Raw genomic sequence first — 24,122 nt, forward strand, 5'->3', positions numbered from 1 at the left:
ACCTCAGAATCTTTATGGTGTAAGATGGGTCTACTTATCTAACTAACTATGAACAACTGTTCTCTAAATTCCTTTAAGTAAATCCAAATAAATACGGCCCTTACTCTATTAGAAAAGATTAACGATAGGACAATGTATTTGGTCAGTTCAGGAAAAATGATAGCAACAAGCAAAGTTAACTGAAATAGCTGTGAAGCAGCTAAGAAATTTAGTAAATGGGTAAATATCTCAGCATATTAGAAATTATAGCACTTGCCTCCATAATATCATTTGGCCATTAAGTCCACATTACAAGCACTGTTCAAAATTCATTCATTTTCTTTTGCTGGATACAGAAATATTGTAGGAAAAGACAATGAAGGCTTATATTTGAGACTACAATAAATATTTTTGTATGTATCCTTAAATAATTTAATATTATTTTACAGACAGTATTTGGTGACTTTTTCATCATCACATGTTACATAACTAACATAAAATCAGATTAGTCAAATTGCACATGAAACTAATTATAAATGTGTTTTTAAAGTATTTGGCCATCATAGTTGCTTTTATAAATGTTTTCCATTTCCATCTCCAGCTCATTTTACAGATGAGGAATCTGAGGCAAACAGGGTTAAATGACTTGGAAAGGGTCACAATACTAGTAAGTATCAGAGGTTAGATTTGAATTTAAGAAGATAAGTCTTCCCACTCTAGACCCAGTACTCTATACTTGAGTAACATTTTTCACTTGGCTTCCAAATACATAAAAAGGAAATGCCTAATATTATTTATTTCAATGTTATTTGGTGACTTTTAGCTTTTTCAAGGAGACTCTAGGTATGGGAAACCTATAGCCTCAAGGCCACATGTGGCCTTCTAGGTCCTTGGGGTGCAACCTTTTGACTGAATCAAAGTTTTACAGAACAAATTCTTTTATTAAGGGGATGTGTTCTGTGAAGTTTGGATTCAGTCAAAGGGCCACACTTCAGAACCTAGAGAGCCAAATATGCCCTCAAGGCCACAGGTTCCTCATCCCTGGTATTGAGCTGAGAATAGTGGGGGCATGGGGCACACAAAGCAGGCTATCTAAAACCAAACTTGATATTTACTTAGAATACAAATGTGTATTATTTGTTCTACTTGTGTAGTTTCCTTTAATAATTTTTGAATGTGAAAAATACTTGTTTAAATTTTCTAGAGATGCATTTTTTTTATTCTATTCCTAAGGGATAAGATTTCTATTCATACTGTTTGTATCTCATTCTACCATAGCTATTTTGGTACAATTTAAATAAAAGTCAAGAGAACATGTGGGAAAACTGGAAAATTAATGCATTGATAGTAGAGTTGCGAACTGATCCAACCATTCTAGACAGCAATTTGGAACTATGCCCAAAGGGCTATAAAAATGTGCATACCCTTTGACCCACAATACCACTTCTAGGGCTGTATCCCAAAGAGATCATAAAAATGGGAAAAGGACCTACCTACATGGACAAAATATTTAAAGCAATTCTTTTTGTGGTGGCCCAGAATTGGAAACCGAGGGGATGCCCATCAATTGGGGAATGGCTGAACAAGTTGTGGTATATGAATGTAATGGAATACTATTATTCCATAAGAAATGATGAGCAGGTGGCCTTTAGAAAAACCTGGAAAGATTTATATGAACTGATGCTGAGTGAAGTGAACCATGAGAACACTGTACATATTAACAGCAACATAGTACAACAACTAAATTTGAGAGACTTAAGCTTTTCTCAACAATGCAAAGATCTAAGATAACTCCAAAAGACTCATGATGGAAAATGCTATCCACATCCAGAAAAAGAACTATGGAATGTGAATACAGATCGAAGCATACTATTTGCTTTCTCTTTCTTTTTTGTTTTGTATCTTCTTTCTCATGGTTCCTTCCACTGGTTCTAATGCTTCTTTACAATATGACTAATGTGAAAATGTTTACTATGAATGTTTATATGCCTATATCAGATTCCACACCGTCTTGGGGAGGAGGGAGGGAAGAGACAGGGAGAAAATTTAGAACTCAAAATCTTATGGAAGTGAATGTTGAAAACTAATAATTAATTAATTAAAAAAAAAAAAAGAAAAGCTAAGAACTGGGACCAACCATGCAATCTGTAGCCTATGTGAATATGTTTGCTGATAAAAGTGATAACTGAAATATCAGTAATGTATTCTCCTTATGGGAACACAAAAAGTACAAGCCAAATGAACATGGAAAAATATAAAAAAGAATGTACATTTTCCCTCACTATAGATTATTCACAGCCCAAATACAGTTCCAAAAATTTCTTTAATTTTTCTGAGAACTGAAATGTTTCTCATATTTCTTATTATTCTGTATATTCCTCTTTGCATTTTTCTGGATATATGCTTTTAAGAAACTCATATCAAAAAAAAAAAGTGGGGCAGCTAAGTGGCCCAGTGAATAGAGCACCAGCCCTGCAGTCAGGAAGGCCTAATAGGCTTGACACTTAACTAGCTATGTGACCTTCAGGCAAGTCACTTAACCCCAACTGTCATGTCTTACTCCTCCAAAAGAAGAAAGGAAACTCATACATGATTATAAAATGAGTGTAAATAACTACATGTACATGTCTTTATTTTGTGGTGCAATATTAAAAACGATGAGCAAGTTATCAGGGAAAAAAGAAACAGCAAACATCTCAAAGTGTCAAAAGTCACTAATAATCAAAGAAATACAAATTAAAGCAACTGAAATATTTCACCTGAGAAGCACCAAATTAACAAAGATGGTAAAAGATTTTAAAATTCAATGCCAGCAGAATGGGGGGGGGGGGGAGGTGGAAATACAGGCAGAGTTGTAAAAACATTTTGGAAAGTAGTAAAAAGAAAAAGTTCATACACTTTCTACCTCACAGATTTCACTATTAGGTTTATGCCCTAAGGAGGTATAAATAGGTATACAGGAAGACCCATATATATTAAAATATTCATAGCAACACTATTTGTAACAGCAAAATGCTGTAAACAAACTATAATTAAAATCATTTGTGGGATAGGAATATAAGGTAATATCATTGTATTGGAACAAAGGGTAGATGTGTAAAATACAAAGAAATACGAGAAACTTATATGGAATTCAGAGTGAATAAAGCAGAAACAAAATAATAATATATGCACTGTCTTTAACTATACAAATGAAGGCATTAAACAACCATTAAGTACAATGGACTCTAATTTACAGTTTTGGTGTTACACTAATCAAATTACAAAAGGGATATTTTAAAGAGCTAGACAAAATAATAAAATTCATTCGGTGGAACAAAAATCTTGAATATCAAGGGAATTAGTGAAAAATGCAGACTTGAAGGGAAAATAGCATCTCCAGTCCTCAAAATCTATTATAAAACAGTAAACATTAAAATCATTTGGTGTGTTAAGAAATAGAGGTGTAGTTTAATATAACAAACTAGAAAAAGAAACATCAAACAATTTAATTCAATAACCAAGTGTTCTACAAATCTGAAAACATGAATCACCTAGGAAAGAATTCCCTATTTGATAAGAATCACTGAGAAAACTGGAAAGCAGTCTGTAAGAAATTAGGTTTACAGTTACAAAGAAGATTAGGGAATGGCTAACAAACTGTAGTACATTAGTGTAATGAAACAACTGTACTCTAAGAAATAATGAATATGATGAATATAGAAGGGGGCATGGGAAGACACAATACAATAAATTCAAAATAGAACTACTACCTGAATACCTTTTAAAAAATGGAATATCTAGGAAATAAATTATCAACCAAACAAGGTTAGAAGCAATTACAAATTATAAAATATATCATTTTAATTACATGAAATTGAAAAGTTTTGTAATGAATAAAATTAGTACAAATGGGACAATATGGGAAATGGTCAACTGGGAAAAAAATCTCTGATATCCAAGATAAACAACTAATTAAAATATGTAAAAACAAAAGCAATATAGTCATTTTCCATTACTTTTTTTTGTTTTCTCAGCATTTTTTAAAAATATAAGTTCTTTGAGGATAATTATTTCTTTTTTTCTTTTAACTTTGTAACCCCACATTTCACAAAGTAGGGTTTAATTAAACTGAAATTGCCTTTGGTAAAAACAAAACTTACAATTTTAAAATTAAAAATATATAGTAGTGGGCAGCCAGGTAGCACAGCAAGTAAGAGCATCGGCCCCAGAGTCAGGATGACCTAGGATCGAATCCGGGCTCAGACATTTAGCACCCACCCAGAAACACCTGGCCATGTAACCTTGAGCAAGTAACTGAACCCCAATTGCTTTAAAAAAAATTTATATATAGTAGAGAAGATGTTTTAAATTTTCTACAAAATCCTCAGCTTAATTCACAAAATTTTAATTCTTTCCTAATAAAAATTGATAAAATGAAAATTATTAAAGAACACTGAAAAATGCAAAAGAGATCTCTACATCCTGAAAATCAGATTAAAAAGTTCTATAAAATAAACATTTTCTTATATTACACAAAAGGGTTGTTTTAATTCCTTGGAAGAAACACTACGTTTTCAAAGGCTATGACATGGGAAAGCAAACTCCTGCATGTTCTACCAAGCTTTAAAGGCTGAAATACTAGCCTAGAGATGTGTGTGGTACTGCAACACTCGTTGCTCAGATTAGCCACTGAATTTTTTGGCCATGACAACTTATAAAAGAGAGAAAAAATTGTAATGGCTCTGAGTCATATATAATCTGGTTCCACTTCTATAATAAAGGTGGCAAAGAGTACTATGACCTATAAACACGAAGTTAACTATCGATACTCTAAATATGCCATCTTTTTCCACGGACCAATGAACTGACACCCTATGGAAGTATTTATACTACATGTACATTTGATAGAGGTAGTAATGATACAAGGGAAAGAGCACTGACTCTGGAGACAGAGGACTTAGATTTTAAAACACCTGCTAATACTGACCTTGGGCAAGTCACTCAAGGTCGCTATGCTAGCTCCTGATCTATGATCTCATGAAAATCTTGTTATAGATTGTATAGGTGGCCTTCAATACTCCAAAGGAAGATGGGAATATGGGCATGTCTCATTTTATTGTGCTTAGCTTTACTGCCTTTTGCAGATATTGTGGGTTGGTTTTTTTTTTTTTTGGTTGGGGTTTTCTTTACAAATTGAAGGCCTGTAGCCACCCTGCATCAACCAAGTCTATCAGCACTATTTTTTCCAACAGAATGTGCTCACATCATGTCTCTGTGTCACATTTTAGTAATTCTTGCAATATTTCAAGTTTTTTCATTACAATGATGATGATAATCTGTGATCAGTAATGTTTGATGTTATTATTGTAATTGTTCTGAGGCACCTCAAACTGCACCCATAGAGGGAGCTTAATAAATGTTATATGTGTTTTGACTGCTCCTCTGTTCATTTCCATCTCCCTCTTCTTGGGCCTCCCTATTCCCTGAGACATAACACCGAAGAATATTACATGAACTTAGTTGATAAAGCAGTGGCAGAGTTTGAGAGTACTGACTCCAATTTTAAAAAAAGTTTTACTGTAGGTAAATGTTATCAAACAGTATCATATGCTAAAGAGAAATCTTTTGTGAAAGGGTCAATCGATGTAGCAAACTTCACTGTATTATTTTAAGAAACTGCCACAACTATCCCAACCTTCAGCAACCACCATCCTGGTCAGCAGCCACTGGCATCAAGGCAAGACCTTCCACCAGCAAAGAGGATTATGACTTGCTGAAGGCTCAGAGATAGTTAGCATTTTTTTAGCAATAAAATGTTCTTAATTAAGGTATGTATACTGTCTAATAGACTACAGTATAGTATGTATATAGTACAGTATAGTATAAATGTAACTTTTATATGCAATGGGAAACCAAAAAATTTATGACTTGCTTTACTGCAGTATTTGTTTTATTGGGGTGGTCTGGAATCAAACCCATAATATCTCTAAGGGATACCTGTAGAATGGAAGAGCTTCTCTGTTGCCCCTGAAGGGCTGGTAAAATTCATGTCCCCATCACGTTATCTTCCCAGTCAAAAAACGGTCCCTGTGAATCATACCAGATATATGTATACTATTTATGCAACAACATTGTCACATATTATACAATATTCATGGCTCACCCACAGTAGAGTTAACTTCAGTAGACCTCACATACTCCTTATTATCTATGTGCCATTTTGCCCAGAAAGCAGTGTGTTGCACTGAGCTAGCAAGTACTAGTGAACTACATGGATGATTGTTATAGGAATGTAAATTTTTAAGATCTTCCCTGCCCCTAGGCTTAAGTGCACCTAGAGCCTGTGGTGGGGGGCTTGTTTCTCAGGAGATACTTTGTGATTGGGCAGTGGGTCAAGAAGGTTGTTACATTCTCTGAGCCAGGAGGCTATATAAGCCCTGATGTGAGGCTTTGCTTTGGGGCTCACTTTGAGAAGTGCTGTGTGATTTGACCAGATGAGACTCTGGGCAGCCGTTGTTGAGAGCCCCCCGGCTTTGAAAACCCAGATGCTGATGCTTTCCTCTCGGGTAACTGTGATTTGGTATGGATGTATGTAATGGTTGGACTGTTTGGAAGCCTGTCTGCTGAAATGTTCTTGTAACTTATGCTCGTAACCTCTGTATATTCTGAAGTTTGGGGTGCTGACCTTTTCCCCCTGAACTAGGTAAATAATATATGTTTTATTGATTAAAGTAAGCTTGTTAACCCATTTTGAGTTGCTTTCCTTTAGCAAAGCAGATCTAAGAACCTGTGCTGGCAGCCACCCTGGAGATGCTGGGGTGCTTGCTGCTACAATGATGCAACAGAATCACACTGACACAATCTTAGGGTGAGCAAGGACCTCAGTGAACATCTGGTCCAACCTATACCTGAAATGAATTTCTATTATAAACATGCACAACAAAAGGTCATACCGCCTATGCTTAAAGACCTTCTAGGAAGGAAAATCCACTACCTCATCACACTTTAAAAAAAGACAGTCCTGACATCAAATCTTAATTTACTTCTTTAATTACTTAATTTACTTCTACCAGCTGGGGGCTCTGTCCTCCTACTTCTACCCTCCAGGACTAAACTGAACAAATCTAATCCTTCTACATAACAACTCTTCAAACACTTAGGGAAAGCTATCATGTCCTCCTTGCCTCTCCTCTCCTTTAATCTAAATATCCCCAGTTCTTTTGATAGATTGTCACATGATATGAACTCCAGACTCTTTAGTATTCTACTGCCTTTCTCTAAGTATTCTTCAATTTATCAACAGCCTCTTAAACTGCACATAATGCAGTTTAAACTAAAAATTCAGTTCAAAACTGAACATAATGTTCCAGATAAATCTAACCAGGCCAGAATACAGAGGGATATTATTGTTGTTGAGTCGTGTATGACTTTTCATGATCCCATTTGAGGTTTTCTTGGCAAAGATACTGGGATGGTTTGCTATTTCCTTCTCCAACTCAGTTTATGGATGAGGAAACTGAGGCAAACAGGGTTAAGTGACTTACCCAGGGTCAGACTGACTAGTTAGTGTCTTAAGGTCAGATTTGAACTCAGGAAGATGAGTCTTCCTGACTCTAGGCCCGGAGCTCTATCTACTTTGCCAAGTGGTTTTATCAACTATTTATTCTTATGTTTCTATTCATGTAGCACAATTTCTTTTTAGCTCTAAGAGCCGCCATATACTATTGCTAACTCATATTAAACTTAACAATCCATTAAAATTTCCAGACTTTTGTTAGATACTACAAACTACACCTCTTCCAACTTGTATTTGTGAAGTTGATTTCTTGTACCCAAGTACATGATCTTAAATTTAATCCTACTGAATTTTATCTTATTATTCTACTACTCTAACCTGTCAAGATTTTTTTTTTGGATACTGATTCTATTATCTAGTGGGGTAGTTATCTATCCCAGTTTTATATCATCTTGCAAATGGACAAGTATACTGTATTATTATCCAAGTCACTGATTAAAATGTCACAGCACAAGGCTAAGGACAGATTCCTAAAACACATTACAAAAGTCCTCCTGATAAATGAAACCAGCTATCCCCCAAGTTTTGAATCCTTCTAATTGTACTATAGGCTAGTCTACATCTATTTCTTCCACATAAATAGTATGAAATACTTTATCAACTTTTCTAACAATCTGTGTAAATGAACTCTATCCCCCAAACAAACGAGGAAATTTTCTGGGGGTTCCCCCAAACAAGAGAAAGGCTGCTCCCAAGGTGCCCCAAGGCCAGGCATGGGGAGGGTCCGGGAGCCCCAGCCGCCCCAGCCTCCCCTCCCCCACCTTGACACCTTCGGAGAGTCCCGGGAGACCCCGCCGCCCCGCCCCCCCAACACAGGCGGCTGGGGGCCGCGAGAGCAGGGCTCTCTGGCAGTTCAAGTGTGGAGCCCGTCTCCTAGGACACGGAATAACACAAACCGCTGCAAGGCTCTGGAAAAGAAAAGGAAAGATGCGGAGCCGCCTCGGCCTCCTCACTGACCCGGTAGGTAATCTCCCTGCCCGTTGCGTCCCCCATCACCGCCAGTGGCCCCCGGCGCCTGCGCCTGCGCCTGCGCGGCAGCATCACGTGAGGCTCCTCCACCTTGAATGAGTGGAGGAGTTGAAGCTGGGAGGGGCTGCGTGGCAGAGGGAGCCGTGACTCAGGTGCTGCTGTGGCTCAGAAAAGTTTTTCGTGGCACTCTCTCCTGCCACTCGTATCACACTGCTTTATAACCCTTCTGGTTGGTGCGCTGGAGAAGTAAACAGCCTGGTGGAAAGGACACAGTGTGGGACTGAAGTCAGGAGACCTTCGTTTGAATCATGTCACTCACACTTAAATATCTTTCACTACCCACCAGTAGGGGAGTGGGGAACCTGTGGCCTCGAGACCACATGTGGCCCTCTAGATCCTCAAGTACGGCCCTTTGACTCAATCCAAACTTCACACTCCTGGGCTAGTCATTTAACCTATCTGTGCCTCAGCTGACTAATTTGTAAAAATGAAACCAGTATTGCCTTGCTTCATAGAAATACAGCCCAAATGAGATAAAGCAAAACACCTTAGAGTGCTACTCATATATCAGTTATTACTATTATTTGAATAGGTGGTGCCAATCACTCTCATCTTCCTGAGTTCAAATCTGGCCTCTCCTGCCAAGTCACTTGACCCTGTTGCCTCAGGTTCATCATCTGTAAAACGAGCTGGGAAGGAAATGACAAACCATTACACAATCTTTGGCAAGGAAATCCAAAAAGGGTTTGGGAAGACTCTGAGAGGACTGAACAACAAAAACCTAAAAGCGTAGGTAAAATTCAGCCATGTTACATAAATCCTATCTAGACCAAAGACCAGTGAGTCACCAACTGACTCAGGAAGCATCCTATGTTCTCTGGTTCTTTCCTATCTCATTTTCATAAAGAACTTATCTTAATAATAATAGACTTCTCCTGAAGACTTCTCCAAGATAGGTGGGTGCAGTAAGTTGTGGATAGAGAATTCCACTTGGAGTCAGAAGACTTAGATTCAAATTCTACTTGAAAAGATTCCTTTTCTGTATGATGAACATAGTGTTTGGCTGAGGAAAAGAGACCATCCACCAGTTGTACAAAGACTCACCCAGATGTAGGCCCTGTAAGTGATGTGTCCAGTAAAGGAAACCATGAATTGTTATAGGGCAGAAGAACTAAACTCAGAAATAACCATTCCTGCCTAAAGCTGCTACAGAGAATCCTTGGATTATAAAAACAATCAATTTTGAAATGCTTAAGAAGGCTAGTCAATTAAGTGATCAGCCATGATTCCAAAGGACTAGTGATGTAGAATATTACCCATCTGTAATGAGAATGGGAATTTGAAGATCTTCCCTGGCCCTTAATAGATCTAGCGGGGGGGAGTTTGAAGACCTCATCTGCTTTGAAAGTAAATTTTCCCCCCAATAGGCTGAATATAATCACATGGAGCCTGTGATGGAGGGAATTTTCTAAAGGGTACAGCAGAGCCCACAGGAAGCTCCCCTGCTGTGAAGATAAACTCTGCCCCCTAATGGCTGAATGTAATCACATGGAGCCTGTGGTGGGAGGAGTTTGCTGAAGGGAAGCAGAGCCCACAGGAGCACAAGCTGGGAGAGAGCAGAGCTGGTAGGAAGCATAGTTGTGGTGCCAGAACTTTGTCAGTCTGTGTGATGTTTCTTTGTCAGATCTTTCTGCTGATGGAGGGCATTGCTGTTGTTACAGAAGCCCTGGGACCTTACTGCCATAAAAGTAAAGCCAAACACTAGCAGCTCTCCAGAGGACTGCTGCTGTGAACAGCTCTAAGGTTCTGATCACATAGTAAGTATAGTTAACTCTCTATTCAGCAGTAAATTAAAGCAAAACATTCACAGAAACCAAAATACAGCATTCACAATGTTATAACACAACAACTTATCACTAAAGTGGCCACATAGTTTTCACCAAAGTGGCCACACAGTTTTAAGCAAAAGATATCATTCATTAAGTCCTTAACTCAACCATCCTTAAGGAGCAAGCCTTCTTAAGGGACACAAAGAACAAAGGTCAAAGTTCTCCACCCCTACGTCACATTGTCTTAATTTCTCAGTCAAAAAGTCTTCTTTCTTCTTAATTGGAAATTAGTTTCCAATCATCCTTAACTCAATTGTCCTTAAGAGGTACAAGGTTCAGAGTACAAAGTTCTCCCACCTCTAGGACACAGTAAATCATGATCTTGTCAGTCAGCATTCAGTACCCAAGGATAGATCTTTTCACCTTGACTTGAGGCTGGCTCTCAGATTCCATAGTTCCTCTTCCATGGTCCCAGCTCCTGCCTGAATCTACCCAGCTGTCACCTAGATTCAAAGGTAGGCAATTTTTCAGCTCCTCATAAAGCTCCTCATCCAGTTCCTGTTCTATATTGAAGCTCACAGTGTCCAGTCCACCTCAAGTCCTTCATAGTTTCTCTGGGAAGACAAAGCTTAACAGAGCCAAAACAATATCTACACACATCAAGCTTAGCAGCATTACAACAAAATTCCCACACATTGCTGGCACTATCAATTCACTTTCTGCCTATGTAATCAACACAGAACAGAAGACAGGGTATCTGTCTGAGAAATCAATACAAATCATCAGTAAAGTCCCAGGACCTCTGAAAATGTCAGTAAAACCCTCCTTCAAGACTTCTGTAAACAGACAACAAAAAAGTCCTCCTTCAGAACTTCTGTAAGCAGACAACAAGAAAGTCCTCTTTCAGGGCTTCTGAATCAGCAGTAAAGTCCCAGGGCTTCTGTAACAACAGCAGTGTCCTCTATGAGCAGACAGATCTGACAAAGTAACATCAACACAGACTGACAAAGTTCTGGCACCAAAACCATGCTTCCTACCAGCTCTGCTCTCTCCCAGCTTGTGCTCCTCCTTTTATATATTATCAATTCCTTCCTGCTCCACCTCTTCCTGTTGCATCAGCAAGTTCCTCCCACTGTGGGGTTCACAAGTTCTGTTTCTTAACAAAGACTTGATATAATAATGGGCAAGGCATAAAAGAAACTTGAACTGAAACAAGGTGCTAAATTATTAAGTAGCAGAAACAAGGTACTAAGTACTTCTTTGCTTGCCATTACACAGGTTGAGGTTCAAAGGCACAGAGACAAAAAATGGAATGTTCTTTGTGGTGAGCTATGAATAGGGTAGTTTGGCTGGAACTCTCGTTCCTCTCCAGACCATACTCCATATTTCTTCTACTATGCCTGAACTCATTTGGAAACTTTCTCCATCCCTAGAATTCACACAATACAAGTACCCTCTGCCTCTACCTTTTATGGCTCTTCCCAGAACTTGCATTTAAGGAGGGCACAAAAGACAGTCATGCCTCATTCTCCCAGGCTGCACTCAAGATGGATTTCCTCTACCATGCCCCAAAGCTGAGTACCAGTGTCTCTCCCAGGCACACACACCTTATTCCCACATGTTAGCTGCCTGCCAGCCCAGCAGGGGAATCAGGGTGCTTGGGACTCAAACCCAAAAGAGATTTTGGATGTGAAATTTGGGATTATGCTATATAGGAACTGAACTAAGCTGTGAACCTAATATTCTCCCCTCCATAGATAGTCACTTGGTATAGTTAGGAGGCACAGTGGATTGAGTACCACAACTGTAGTCAAGAAAATCTGAGTTGAAATTTGACTTCAGATACATAACAGCTGTATAACCCTAGGCAAATTACTTGATCTCTGTTTGCTTCAGTGTCTTTATCTATAAAATGGGGATAATAATAGCACCTTCCTTTTAGGGATCGCAAATGAGATAATAACTGTAAAGTGCTTAGTACAGTGTCTGGCGCATAGTAAGGGCTATAGAAGTGATGTTATTATCATCACCATCATCAATCATTTTAGAGATCCCATGTGTATTGAGAGTTATGTCTGTATATTTATCAATATATTTTAAAGTATTCATTTGTAAAAGCTACTCCAGATGTTAATGGTTAATAGAACTGGGTTGTAAGGGACCCATTCTCTATACTTTAGGAACACCATTCATAGGGACTGGAGCCATTAAGAGAGAACTTAGACTCCTTCCAATTCCCCTTAGGTGTATTGGAGAACCTTACAGGAGGGATAAATGTAATCTACCAGGCCTTCAGGCACTGAGGGTGAGGGTAGCATGTGTTATATGTGGGGCCTTATCTTGATTCTTTTACTTTAGCAGAGACCCCTGGAGAGATTACCTAACCAGAACTTTTGATTTTTTGAGATACCCTAAATCATACCATCCGACCTAGAATCCTGGTACCAAGGTCACCATGAATTGAACTCCTGAGCCAAATGGGGATCACTGCCAGTACCTGAAACTGAGAAAAACAAATGATACAAAACATAAACAAAGACCCCCCTCCCAGATCCATTTTCAGAGCCTAGATAAAAGAGAAGGAGCAGAGAAAGGAAGTCCTTCCCATCTCACCAGCTCAGTTGATGGCTCCTTCACTGTGGTTCACTAGGATCTTCACCCTCTAAATGCAATTGGAAGAAACATTCAGGAGAGAATGCTAGCAAGAAAGAGAAACATCTCAGTCCTACCAATTTTTTGTAGGGGAAAAGGGAAAGGCAAGGCAATTGAGGTTAAATGACTTGCCCAAGGTCACACAGCTAGTAAGTATGTTAAGTGTCTGAGGCTGGATTTGAACTCAGATCCTCTGGGGCCAGTACTCTTTTCATTGTGTCACCTAGCTGCCCCATGGTCCTGCCAATTTAAAAAAAACAAGTCTTGCTCCATCTGTGCAACCAATCAAAGGGGGCCACACCCACACATATGGTGAAGGATGCAAAGCACCCATTATAAATTCTTGATGACTGATTTATTGTTTGGAAAGCTAAAGGAAAGAAGAGCAGCTGCTATAGGGAGTATAGTAAAAAGTCAAGGAGAGAAGAATAAAAGGACAACCTTGTAGTGTTGTGAGGGCTCAGTTGTGATTAAAACATCAATTTTGATTGTGCCCACTCAGCATGGTAATGTGATTTTCTTAAGAGCCATTCAACATTGAATGATTAGGAATAGAGAAAGAAGATATAGGTGGGGAGGAAAGTGAAGCCAAGATGGCAGAGTAGAAACAGGACTTCCACAAAGCTCCAGCTTCCACCTCCTCTGATACATGTAAAAAAAATGACTCTAAACAAACTTTAGAGCTGCAGAACCCACAAAGTGACAAAGAGAAACAAATCTCCCACTGAAGGAAGCCTGGAAGGCCAGCAGGAAGGGTCCATCACAGTGTGCTGGGAGTGGAGCACAGTCCCAACTGAGCTAAGGTTTTAGCCCCAGGGTGGCCCCAACAAGCAGGGTGCCCAGAGCAGACTTCATGAGAGTACATCACCAGCAGCTGTGGTGGTTTCCAGACTTCTCAATCCACAAATGCCCAAAACAAAGTAAAAGATCAGTGTGGAACTTTGTTGGGAACAGGGGGAGCATGGTCGGATGCTTCCCCCAGAGGAAGAAGCAGAGGAGGTGCGGTGACTACAGCTGTTGCCATATGGCTGCATCGAGTGCTCCTGGCCTGCAGATTGTAAGGGGACCAAGCGACCATTCAGAGGGTAATCACTCTTGCTTTAAGCTGCTTAGATCTGGATGGCAGTTGAGGGTAGTGGTCCTGGGGTGTGTGACCAGTGAGCCAGAGTGTGTGGGGGCTGTAGAGAGGGCACCAATCTAATATCTTCATTAGCTGCAAAAACCCCAGTGATTTGGGACATAGTTCTCTCCATTCTGGAAGCAGAGTTCTACCATGGCAGAGAGTTTAAAAGTCAAGTAATTGGCTGCCAATATGAGAAAGCAACAGAAGCACAAACAGGCGATAGAATCCTTTCTTGGGAACAAAAAGGATCAAGGCATGGAGTGGGAGGAAGACAGCAAAGTGAGAACACCTGCATCAAAAGCCTCCAAGAAAAATAAGAATTGTATTATAATAAGAAATAAGGATTTTGAAAATCAAGTAAGAGAAGTAGAGGAAAAATTGGAATGAGAATGATGCAAGAAAATCATGAAAAGCAAGTCAACAGCCTGCTAAAGGAGACCCAAAAATACACTGAAGAAAATAACACCTTAAAAAATAGACTAACTCAAATGGCAAAAGAGGCCCAAAAAGCCAATGAGAAGAATGCTTTAAAAAGCCAAATTTGCCAGATGAAAAGGGAATTTCAAAAAATCACTCAAGAGAATAACTCCTTCAAAATTAGATTGGAGCAATTGGAAGCTAATGACTTTATGAGAAATCAAGATACTATAACACAGATCCAAACAAATAAAAAATAGAAGGCAGTGTGAAATATCTCATTGGAAAAAACCAATGACCTGGAAAAATAGATCCAGGAGAGATCATTTAAAAATTATTGGACTACCACAAAGGCATGATAAAAAAAAGAGCCTAGACACCATCTTTCAAAAAATTATAAAGCAAAATTGCCCTAATATTATAGAACCAGACGGCAAAATAGAAATTGAAAGAATTCACTGATCACCTCTTGAAAAAGATCCCAAGTCAAGATGACAGAGTAGAAACAGGAATTCTGCAGGGCTCCAGCTTCCAGCTTCCTTAATTCATGTAAAAGGGGACTCTAAACAAACTCTGGAACTACAGAATGCACAAGATGACACAGAGAAGCTAATCTCCTGCTGAGGACAGCCCATCAGGCTGGCAGGTATCGGCCAGCACAGCACTCTGAAGCTGAGCCCAACTCGACGCTGAGGTTTTAGCCCCAGGGTGGGCCTGACCAGCCGCTGGCTGGAGGGTCTCCAGATCACCAGCAGCTGTGGCCTTCTCCAGAATCATCAATACATAGATGCGAAGGACAAAGTGAGAGGTCAGTGCAGTGAGGACTTTGGGACCCAGTAGTTGGGAGTGCATGGCTTTTGCCCCCAGGGCGAGAAGCCACTGAGGAGGCACTGCTGTGCAGCCAACCCCATGTGGCAGCTTTAGCTCCTCACCTGCAGAGTGTAGGGGGACCAAGCAACCAGTCTGAGGGGTAATCATTCTTGCTTTAACCTGCTTGGATCTGGATTGCGGTCTAGGGTGGAGGTCCTGGGGTGTGTGACCAGCTTGCCAGAATGTGTGGAGGCTTCAGAGAGGGCACCCAACTAAAACCTCTGGCAGCTGAGAAAACCCCAGCATTTGGGATGGAAGCTCCTCTGTCTGGTGGCAGAGTCCTACTGTGGCAAAAAGCCCAGGGGTCAAGTGACTGAGGGGTGACATGACCAGGCAAAGGAAACAAAGCAAACAGAAGATTCCAACATTAGACTCCTATTTTGGGGACAAAAAGGATCAAAGCATGGAACAGGAGGAAGACAGTGAAGTCAGAACGCCTGCACCAAAAGCTTCAAAGGAAAATACGAGCTGGTTACAGGCCATAGAGGACCTTAAGAAGCAGATAAGAGAAGTGGAGGAAAAATTGGGAAGAGAAATGAGAATGATGCAAGAAAATTACTAAATGAAAGTCAACAGCCTGACTGAGGAAAATCACACCTTAAAAAACAGAATAACTCAAATGGCAAAAGAGGCTCAAAAAGGCAATGAGGATAAGAATGCCTTAAAAAGCCGAATTTGCCAGATGGAAAAAGAATCTCCAAAGTTCAATGTGGAGAATCATTGCTTCAGAATTAGACTGGAGCAAATGGAAGCTAATGACTTTATGAGAAATCAAGATGCTGTTAAACAGATCCAAACAAATGAAAGAATAGAAGGCAATGTGAAATATCTCATGAGAAAAACTACGGACCTGGAAAATAGATCCAGGAGAGATAATTTAAAAATTATTGGACTACCTGAAAGCCACTATCAAAGAAAGAACCTAGAAATCATCCTCCAAGAAATTCTCAAGGAAAACTGCCGTGATGTTTTAGAACCAGAGGGCAAAAATAGAGGTTGAAAGAATCTACCATTCACCTGCTGAAAAAGATCCCAAGAAGAAAACTCTTAGGAATATTATGGCCAGGTCCCGAAATTCCCAGATCAAGGAGAGAATATTACAAGCAGCCAGGAAGAAACAATTTGAATATTGTGGAAACACAATCAGGATAACCCAGGATCTGGCAGCTTCTACACTGAGGGATCGAAGGGCCTGGAATAGGATATTCCGGAAGGCAAAGGAGCTGGGATTAAAACCAAGAATCACTTACCCAGCAAAACTGAGTATCATGTTTCAGGGGAAAATTTGATCATTCAGTGGAATAGAGGACTTTCAAGCATTATTGATAAAAAAAAAAAAACAGAGTTGAATAGAAAATTTGACATTCAGATATAAGAAGCAAGAGGAGCATGAGAAGGTAAACAGGGAAAAGAAATCGTAAAGAACTCATCAAAGTTGAACTATTAACATTCCTACATGGAAAAACAATAATTCTAACTTATGAAACTTCTCAGTATGAAAATATATACATATACATACATATATATATTCCTTTCAACTATGTATAGGAGGATGTATGTATATATAAATACATATGTGAGTGTGGGCATTTGTATGCTCATGTATACATAGACAGGGCACAGGATGAGTTGAATATGAAAGGATAATATCTAAAAAATAAAATTAAGAAGTGAGAGAGCGGGGTGGCAGGTGGCGCAGTGAATAGAACACTGGCCCTGGAATCAGGAGGATCTGAGTTCAAATCCGGCCTCAGACACTTAACACAAAAACTAGCCGTGTGACCTTGGGCAAGTCACTTAACCCCAATTTCCCTGCAAAAAAAAAAAAAGACATTTAGGGGTAGCCAGGTGGCTCATCGAGTAAGAGCGTCGGCCCCAGTGTTGGGATGACCTGGGGATCAAATCCAGGCTCAGATACTTAGCAACACACCCAGAAACAACTGGCCGTGTAAACTTGAGCAAGTTACTTAACCCCAATTGCTTTAAAAAAAAATTTAATTTAATTAAAAAAAAAAAGAAGTGAGAGAGGAATTTATTGGGAGAAGAAGAAAGGGAGCAATAAATTAGGGTAAATTTTCTCATATAAAAGAGGCAAGAGAAAACTGTTACAATGGAAGGGAAAAGCAGGAAGGTGAAAAGGAATGGAACAACCTGATTCTCATTGAATTTGGCCTAATGAGGGTATAACATACACACTCAATTGGCATATTACCATACAGGATAATAGGGGGGTAGGGAATAAGGGGTGGGGAATAGAAGGGAGGGCAGATTGGGGGGAGAGTAGTTAGAAGCAAATATTTTTGAAAAGGGAAAGGGTTAAAGGAGAAAATAGAATATGTGGGGGCTGGGATAGGATGGAGGGAAATGTAGTTAGTCTTTCTCAATATAACTACTGTGGAAATGATTTGAGTAACTACACATGTATAATCTATATTGAATTGCTTATCTTCCCAGTGGGGATGGGTGAGGAGGGAAGAAGGGAAAAAAAATCTGGAACTCAAAGTTTTAAAAATAAATGTTTAAAAACTGGCTTTTTATATGTAACTGGGAAATAAGATATACAGGTACTGGGGTGTAGAAACCCATCTTGCCTTACTAGAAAGTTAGGGAGGTGGAGGGGGGGATATAAGAGAAAACAGATTGGGGGAAGGGGTATTCAGTAGGCTTGCTATTTTGGGGTGGAGGTAGGGGAAAGACAGGGAGAGAAAAAATTGTAACTCAAAATCTTGTGGAAGGGGCAGATAGGTGGCGCATTGAATAGAGCACTGGCCCTGGAGTCAGGAGGACCTGAGTTCAAATTTGGCCTCAGACACTTAACACAAAAACTAGCCATGTGACCTTGGGCTAGTCACTTAACCCCAACTGCCCTCCAAAATAAAAAGCAAAATCTTGTGGAAATGTATGTTGAAAACTAAAAATAAATAAATTTAAAATTTGGGGAAAAAAAAGAAGAAACAAGAAAACTGTTCAAGACTTATGAACACAGAAAACATAGTTTTAAACAAAAGATATCATTCTGTAAATCCTTAACTCAATTATCCTGAAGGAGCAATCCTTCTTAAGGGACACAAAGTTCAAAGGTCAAAGTTTCCCCACCCCGTAGGTCACAAGTTGTCTTAATCTTTCAGTCAAAAAGTCTTTTTTCTCCTTGATTAGAAATTAGTTTCCAGTCATCCTTAACTCAATCATCCTTAAGAGGCAATCCTCCTTAAGGAATACAAAGTACAAAGTTCTCCCACCCCTAGATCATACTGCCTTAATCTCTTAGTTAAAAGTCTTCTTTTTTATTGATTGGAGATTCATTTCTAATCATCCTTAACTCAATCATCCTTAAGGGGTACAAGTTACAAAGTACAAAGTTCTCCCACCCCTAGATCACAATAAATCATGATCTTCTCAGTCAGCACTAAGTACCCAAGGAGAGGTCTTTTCATCTTGGTTTGAGGCTGGCTCCCGGATTCCATGGTTCTTCTTCCATGGGTCCAGCTCCCTGGATTCACAGGCAGGCAGCTCTCAGCCCCTTGTCCACCTCCTTGTCCAGTTCCCATTCCATATTGAAGCTCACAGTGTCCATTCCCCCTCAAGTCCTCCACTGTTTCTGTTTCTGGAAAGACAAAGCTTAACAGAGCCAAAACAACATTTAAGCACATTGCCAGCACCATCATCAATTCACTATATGCCTGTGAAATCAACACAGACATGCAAACAAGATCTAAGAACTCAACACAGGCCCACAAACAAGGTCTGAGAATTCAACGTAAATCATCAGTATAGTCCCAGGACCTCGGAAACCCTCCTCCAAGACTTCTGTAAACAGACAAGAAAATCCTCTTTCAGGGCTCCCAGTAAGGTCCCAGTGCTTCCTGTACAAAAGTATTACAAACACAAATCAGTACAAACAGAACAAACAGAGTGCCAGCCACCACAAGTGTTCCCTTCTTAGTTCTTCTCTGTCCCAGCTGTACTTAGCTTTTTATATGGTCTTTAGCTCCTCCCTGTTCCTGTCTTTGGCCAGTCCCTCCCACTGTGGGATTCACAGGTTCTGTTTCTTAACAAAGACTTGATGTAATCACTGGCAAGGCTCAAAGGCACTTGAACTGAAACAAGGTGCTAAATAATTAAATAACTGAAACAAGGTGCTAAGTACTCATTTGCTTGCCATTACAGTAAGTAAATTAGTTTAGTTAGTATTTGGTTCAGCCTGCACATGAACAGCTTACATTTCTTCAGTAGAGATTTTAAGAAATAAGGAAGGGAGCATATTCACTAGATAGATCATTATTCCAGACATATACACTCACAGTACTGTTTGGGCAGCATAGTTCAGACCATCAACAACCATTTTTATTAAGTTCCAGGTTTACTATGTGGCATGGCAAGCATTTCATTAGGCATCCAGAGACAAAAATAACTGGGCCTTCATGGAATTTGTATTTAATCAGTAGAAACAATATATACATATATAAGTAAATAAAAAATATACAAAATAAATACAAGGTATGATAGGATCAATATCTACCAGGGTCCTCATTACCACATAGGTTAGGCTAATTTTTTTCCCGAAAAGGTGAGGTTCAGTATCAGAAGTGTGCAGATTAGGAAAGGCCTTATGTATTGATCTGAGGCTTACAGGAAGGAAGATATTCTATTAAGCATAGAGGAAGAGAGATATAGACTGTGGACAAGGCATGAAGATTGGAAATAGAATGTCAAATGTGAATAGTAGTGAACAGTAAGAAAGTTGTTTTCTTGTTCTACTTTAGATCACTGTGTAGAATTGTAATGGGAATGTAAATTTAAAGATCTTCCCTTCCCATAGGCTAAAGTGCACCTGGAGCCTGGAGTGGGAGGCTTGTTTTTCAGTAGATACTTTTTGATTAGGCAGTGAGTCAGTGAGGTTGTTACATTCTCTGAGCCAGGAGAAGGCTATATAAGCCCTGATGTGTAGCTTTGTTTTGGGGCTCACTTTGAGAAGTGTTCTGTGATTTGATCAGATGAGACTCTGGGAAGCTGTTGTTGAGAGCCCCCCCCACCAGCTTTGAAAAACCTAGATGTTGATGAAACCCAGATGTTGATTTGGTATGGATATAATGGTTGGACAGTTTGGAAACTGTCTACTTGATCTGTTTCTCTGTCTTGATAATTCTGTCTGTATAATTCTGAAGTTCGGGGTGCTGACCTTTTTCCCCTGAACTAGGTAAACGATACATATTTGACTGATTAAAGTAAGCTTGTTAACCCATTTTGAGTTGCTTTCCTTTATCAAAGCAGATCTAAGAACCTATGTTGGCAGACACCCTGGGGACGCTGGGGTGCTTGCTGATACAAGAATCTAGCCACTATTTGAATGAACTCATAATTTCCCACCCCCCTTTTGCAGTTGTAATCCTAGCCCTCTTGTCAGGGATTACCACAGTATATGTCAATCCAAGCATAGGAAAGGGCAATCACATGTGCTTTGATCCTCTTTTAGAAAGCAGCATCTACCTGGATTTTAAACTCACCTCTGTGATAACACTAGTCTATCCTCATTTAGACATATATACCTAGGGGCAGCCAGGTAACACAGCGAGTAAGAGCACAGGCTCCAGTGTCGGGATGACCTGGGGATCGAATCCGGGCTCAGACACTTAGCACCCACCCAGAAACACCTGGCTGTGTAACCTTGAGCAAGTTATTTAACCCCGATTTCTTTAAAAAAAAAAAAAAAAGAAATATATACCTATCAGGATTATCTTCTCTTACTATGAAATTCATCTTTAAAAACAGTGCATGATTTGAACTTGGTGCCCGTCTGCATTCAATTTGCTTTTACCTTAGATGCTACAATAAAGTCCTTTTAATTTTATCTACCAGAGTTTGCTTCATTATTGAGGGCAAAGACTCAATTAAAGATTTTCTTTTAACATTTAAGATTTTGTTTTTTGGCAAGCCAGCCAGGATGACACTTCACCCCAGGGACACTCACTGGGAAATTCTATTCTGACTCACAGTTGGAAAACTAGTACTTTGTCCCATGACAGATAGGAACAAACTTCACTGGGATTTACTCAACTTTGCAGTAGTAGGAGAATTTTAACTCCCCAAACTCAAGTAGTATAATGAAGAAATAAATCCAACATCTAAATTTTGATTTTTTTTTCTCTCATTTGTATAAAAAGAACTGAGCATGCACACAAAAGTGGGATAAGATGCTTGCACACAAGTGTCTCTTATTTCCAAAGGAATACCAGTATTCAAATTCACATAGGGATTGGAAGCAGCCAGTCCCCTCCTGACTTCCAGAGAGAAAAACTGAAATAAAAAAAAAAAAGACGTGGGAAAGCAAAAAGGAACCCTACCAGGTTTAGTCTACTGAACTTAACTGTTTTGCAGGAACTGAGATAGTTTTGGGGTTTTTTTTTTGGGGGGGGGAATAAGGAAAAATAAAATTCAGCCAAATTAAAAAATAGGACCTTGGGAATTATAGTCAGTCAGATGCACATTCTAAACAAAATTTAAGGATCAATAGCCCATGCAAAAATGGGATTTTAGGGCAGCTGAGAGGAGTTTTTGAAACTGCTCTATTATTAATGCAACTAAGAACAAAATACCCCTGAGAGAAGAGACTCAGAAGAAGGGATTAAGGAACAGAAAGGGAAATTTTAAAAATAAAGAGGGGCTCATGAGGAGGAACCACTAACCTTACTTCTAGCCACATGGGACTTCCAGCCCCACCCCCACATCACCTGGGCCCAGACCCTGTTGTGGATAATGGAATAAATATTCATAAGGATGAAGATAGTTAGGAATTAGTAGTGTCTTTGGGAAAGCTGAAATAGAACACCTTGTCACCCATAAAACTACTGTGAGACAACACAGGAAGGGAGTTTAGAAGGGTAGAATTTCAAAGCAGAGATAACAGCTATCAATAATTACTTTCATCGACTTTTTGATTAAACTTGCAGTGGCAAAAAAGAAGGAAAACTACTACCAATGCTTCTATGTGTTCATCTTGTCAGATTGTCTCTGTTTTGTGTCTTGTGTTTTGTGACTTAATCAACCAAAGGAAAAAGGTATAAAGAGTGAACACTTGGGGGGGCTAGATGGCATAGTGAGTAGAGCCAGCCCCCAGTGGGAGGACCTGGGATGGGCTCCGCCTCAGACACTTAACACCCACACCCACACACACACACACACACCCACACACACCCACACACACCCACACACACACACACACACACACCCACACACACACACACACACACACACACACACACACATCGCCCTGTAACCTTGGGCAAGTTACTTAACCCCAATTGCTTTAAAAAAAAAAAAGAGTGAACACTTTTCTGCAGAATTTTCAAAGCCTCCAAAAGAGTGTCTCGCTCCCACTATCTTTCTAACTCTAACTCTAGCCAAGTTGAGGAGAAAGATGAGAGACAACACCGATAAGAGGAAAGTCAATTCTTTTCCCCAGTCTGTAAGGGTTATGGCATTGTAAACTAATTAGCGACTAAATATGTGACTGAAAAATAATTCTTTGTTGTGAATTTCCAAATTGTAATTTAAATGTTTTTATATGTGCTGACATATTTTAGTGAATTTTTGAGCGCTGCTCTGTAGAATTTGTTTTAAGGAAAAATAAGAAAAAAAACCTGAAAATTACAAGGAAACAACACTTGGACCTTTTATCACTCTTTCCCTAGAGAATGACAGATTTATTGTTTTCATGCTAGGGAAGAAGGTAATTTCACTGATGGGGGGAGGGAAGGGGGAAGCTAGTTTGAAAGTAGTATCGGTAAAGTTCCAAAGTGAAGAAAAAAATGGGTTTGGAGTTTAAATTTTAAAAGCTGCCTATTACTAATTCTTTTCTAGACCATGAAAAGGGATAAACTTGTTTAAATCAGGGAGCAACTTAAAAGTAAGTAAAATTTAATTTGGAAGAATGTTTTGTGTTACCACTGTATTTTCTTCTGTGAATGATATAATAGAACTTAATTGTTTAGGTAAACTAGAAGCAAAACTCACCAAAAGGTGTTGGAATAGACCATATATTTTAAGCTTTTAAGAACTCTAAAAGTAAAAAAAAAAAAACTAACCTTGGGCAAGTCACTTAACCCCAATTGCCCTACCTTCCCCCCTCCAAAAAGCAAAAAAACAAAACAAACAAAAAAAAAACCCTCAAAGTAACAGTCTTGCATTTAATTGCTATTGCATAATAAAAACCTGTGCTAATGGTAAAGGAAAAACTCAGTGGAGTGAATAGTTCTATTGATGATCTAGTATATGATTGGGAAAGAAAGATTAGAGGAATTAAGCAAATAAAAGAAAGAGAAATATTAGATCAGAATATACAAGAAACAAGACTATAAGGTAGAGAGAAATTTTAAGCAAGTAGGGATAAGAGGAAATGGCTAGAAAGTTAAGAAAGTTGTAGTCTTTTTTCACTGACCGTATGAATAGAGGATTTGAAAGTTAAAAGTTTGAAGCTTTTTGGAGAGATTTGAGGAAGGGGTTTGATCTTATTTGGTTAAGAAGGATGTGAGAAACTTTATTTGGCTATTCTTTGTGATATGGAAAATATAGAAATATATTTGCAGCATTGAATTATATGGGTATAACATCAAAATTCTGTCCCTGAAGGACCATTATAAGGATATATTTTAGTCTTTATGTAAGGAATGTACATTCATAATTTCACTATTACATAGGTGAAAGTAGCTGGCCCTATAATTTGAAGTGC

The 24,122-nt window shown here is 39.1% G+C and overlaps 1 protein-coding gene across 1 annotated transcript in view; it reads right to left on the reverse strand.

Annotated features, from left to right (window-relative positions):
• Positions 1 to 8,622, reverse strand: part of HSF2BP (heat shock transcription factor 2 binding protein) — a 118,595-nt gene extending 109,973 nt beyond the window's left edge. Inside the window, exon 1 of the mRNA XM_069074830.1 lies at positions 8,495 to 8,622. Within this exon, the coding sequence (XP_068930931.1) occupies positions 8,495 to 8,578 (84 nt within the window). The 5' untranslated portion in view covers positions 8,579 to 8,622. The remainder of the gene's footprint in view (positions 1 to 8,494) is intronic.
• Positions 8,623 to 24,122: the final 15,500 nt, after the last annotated feature.

This window comes from Petaurus breviceps, unplaced genomic scaffold, assembly GCF_028583685.1.
Source record: "Petaurus breviceps papuanus isolate PSGF00001 unplaced genomic scaffold, PetGlider_PUasm1.0 90897, whole genome shotgun sequence".
Taxonomy (NCBI): domain Eukaryota; kingdom Metazoa; phylum Chordata; class Mammalia; order Diprotodontia; family Petauridae; genus Petaurus; species Petaurus breviceps.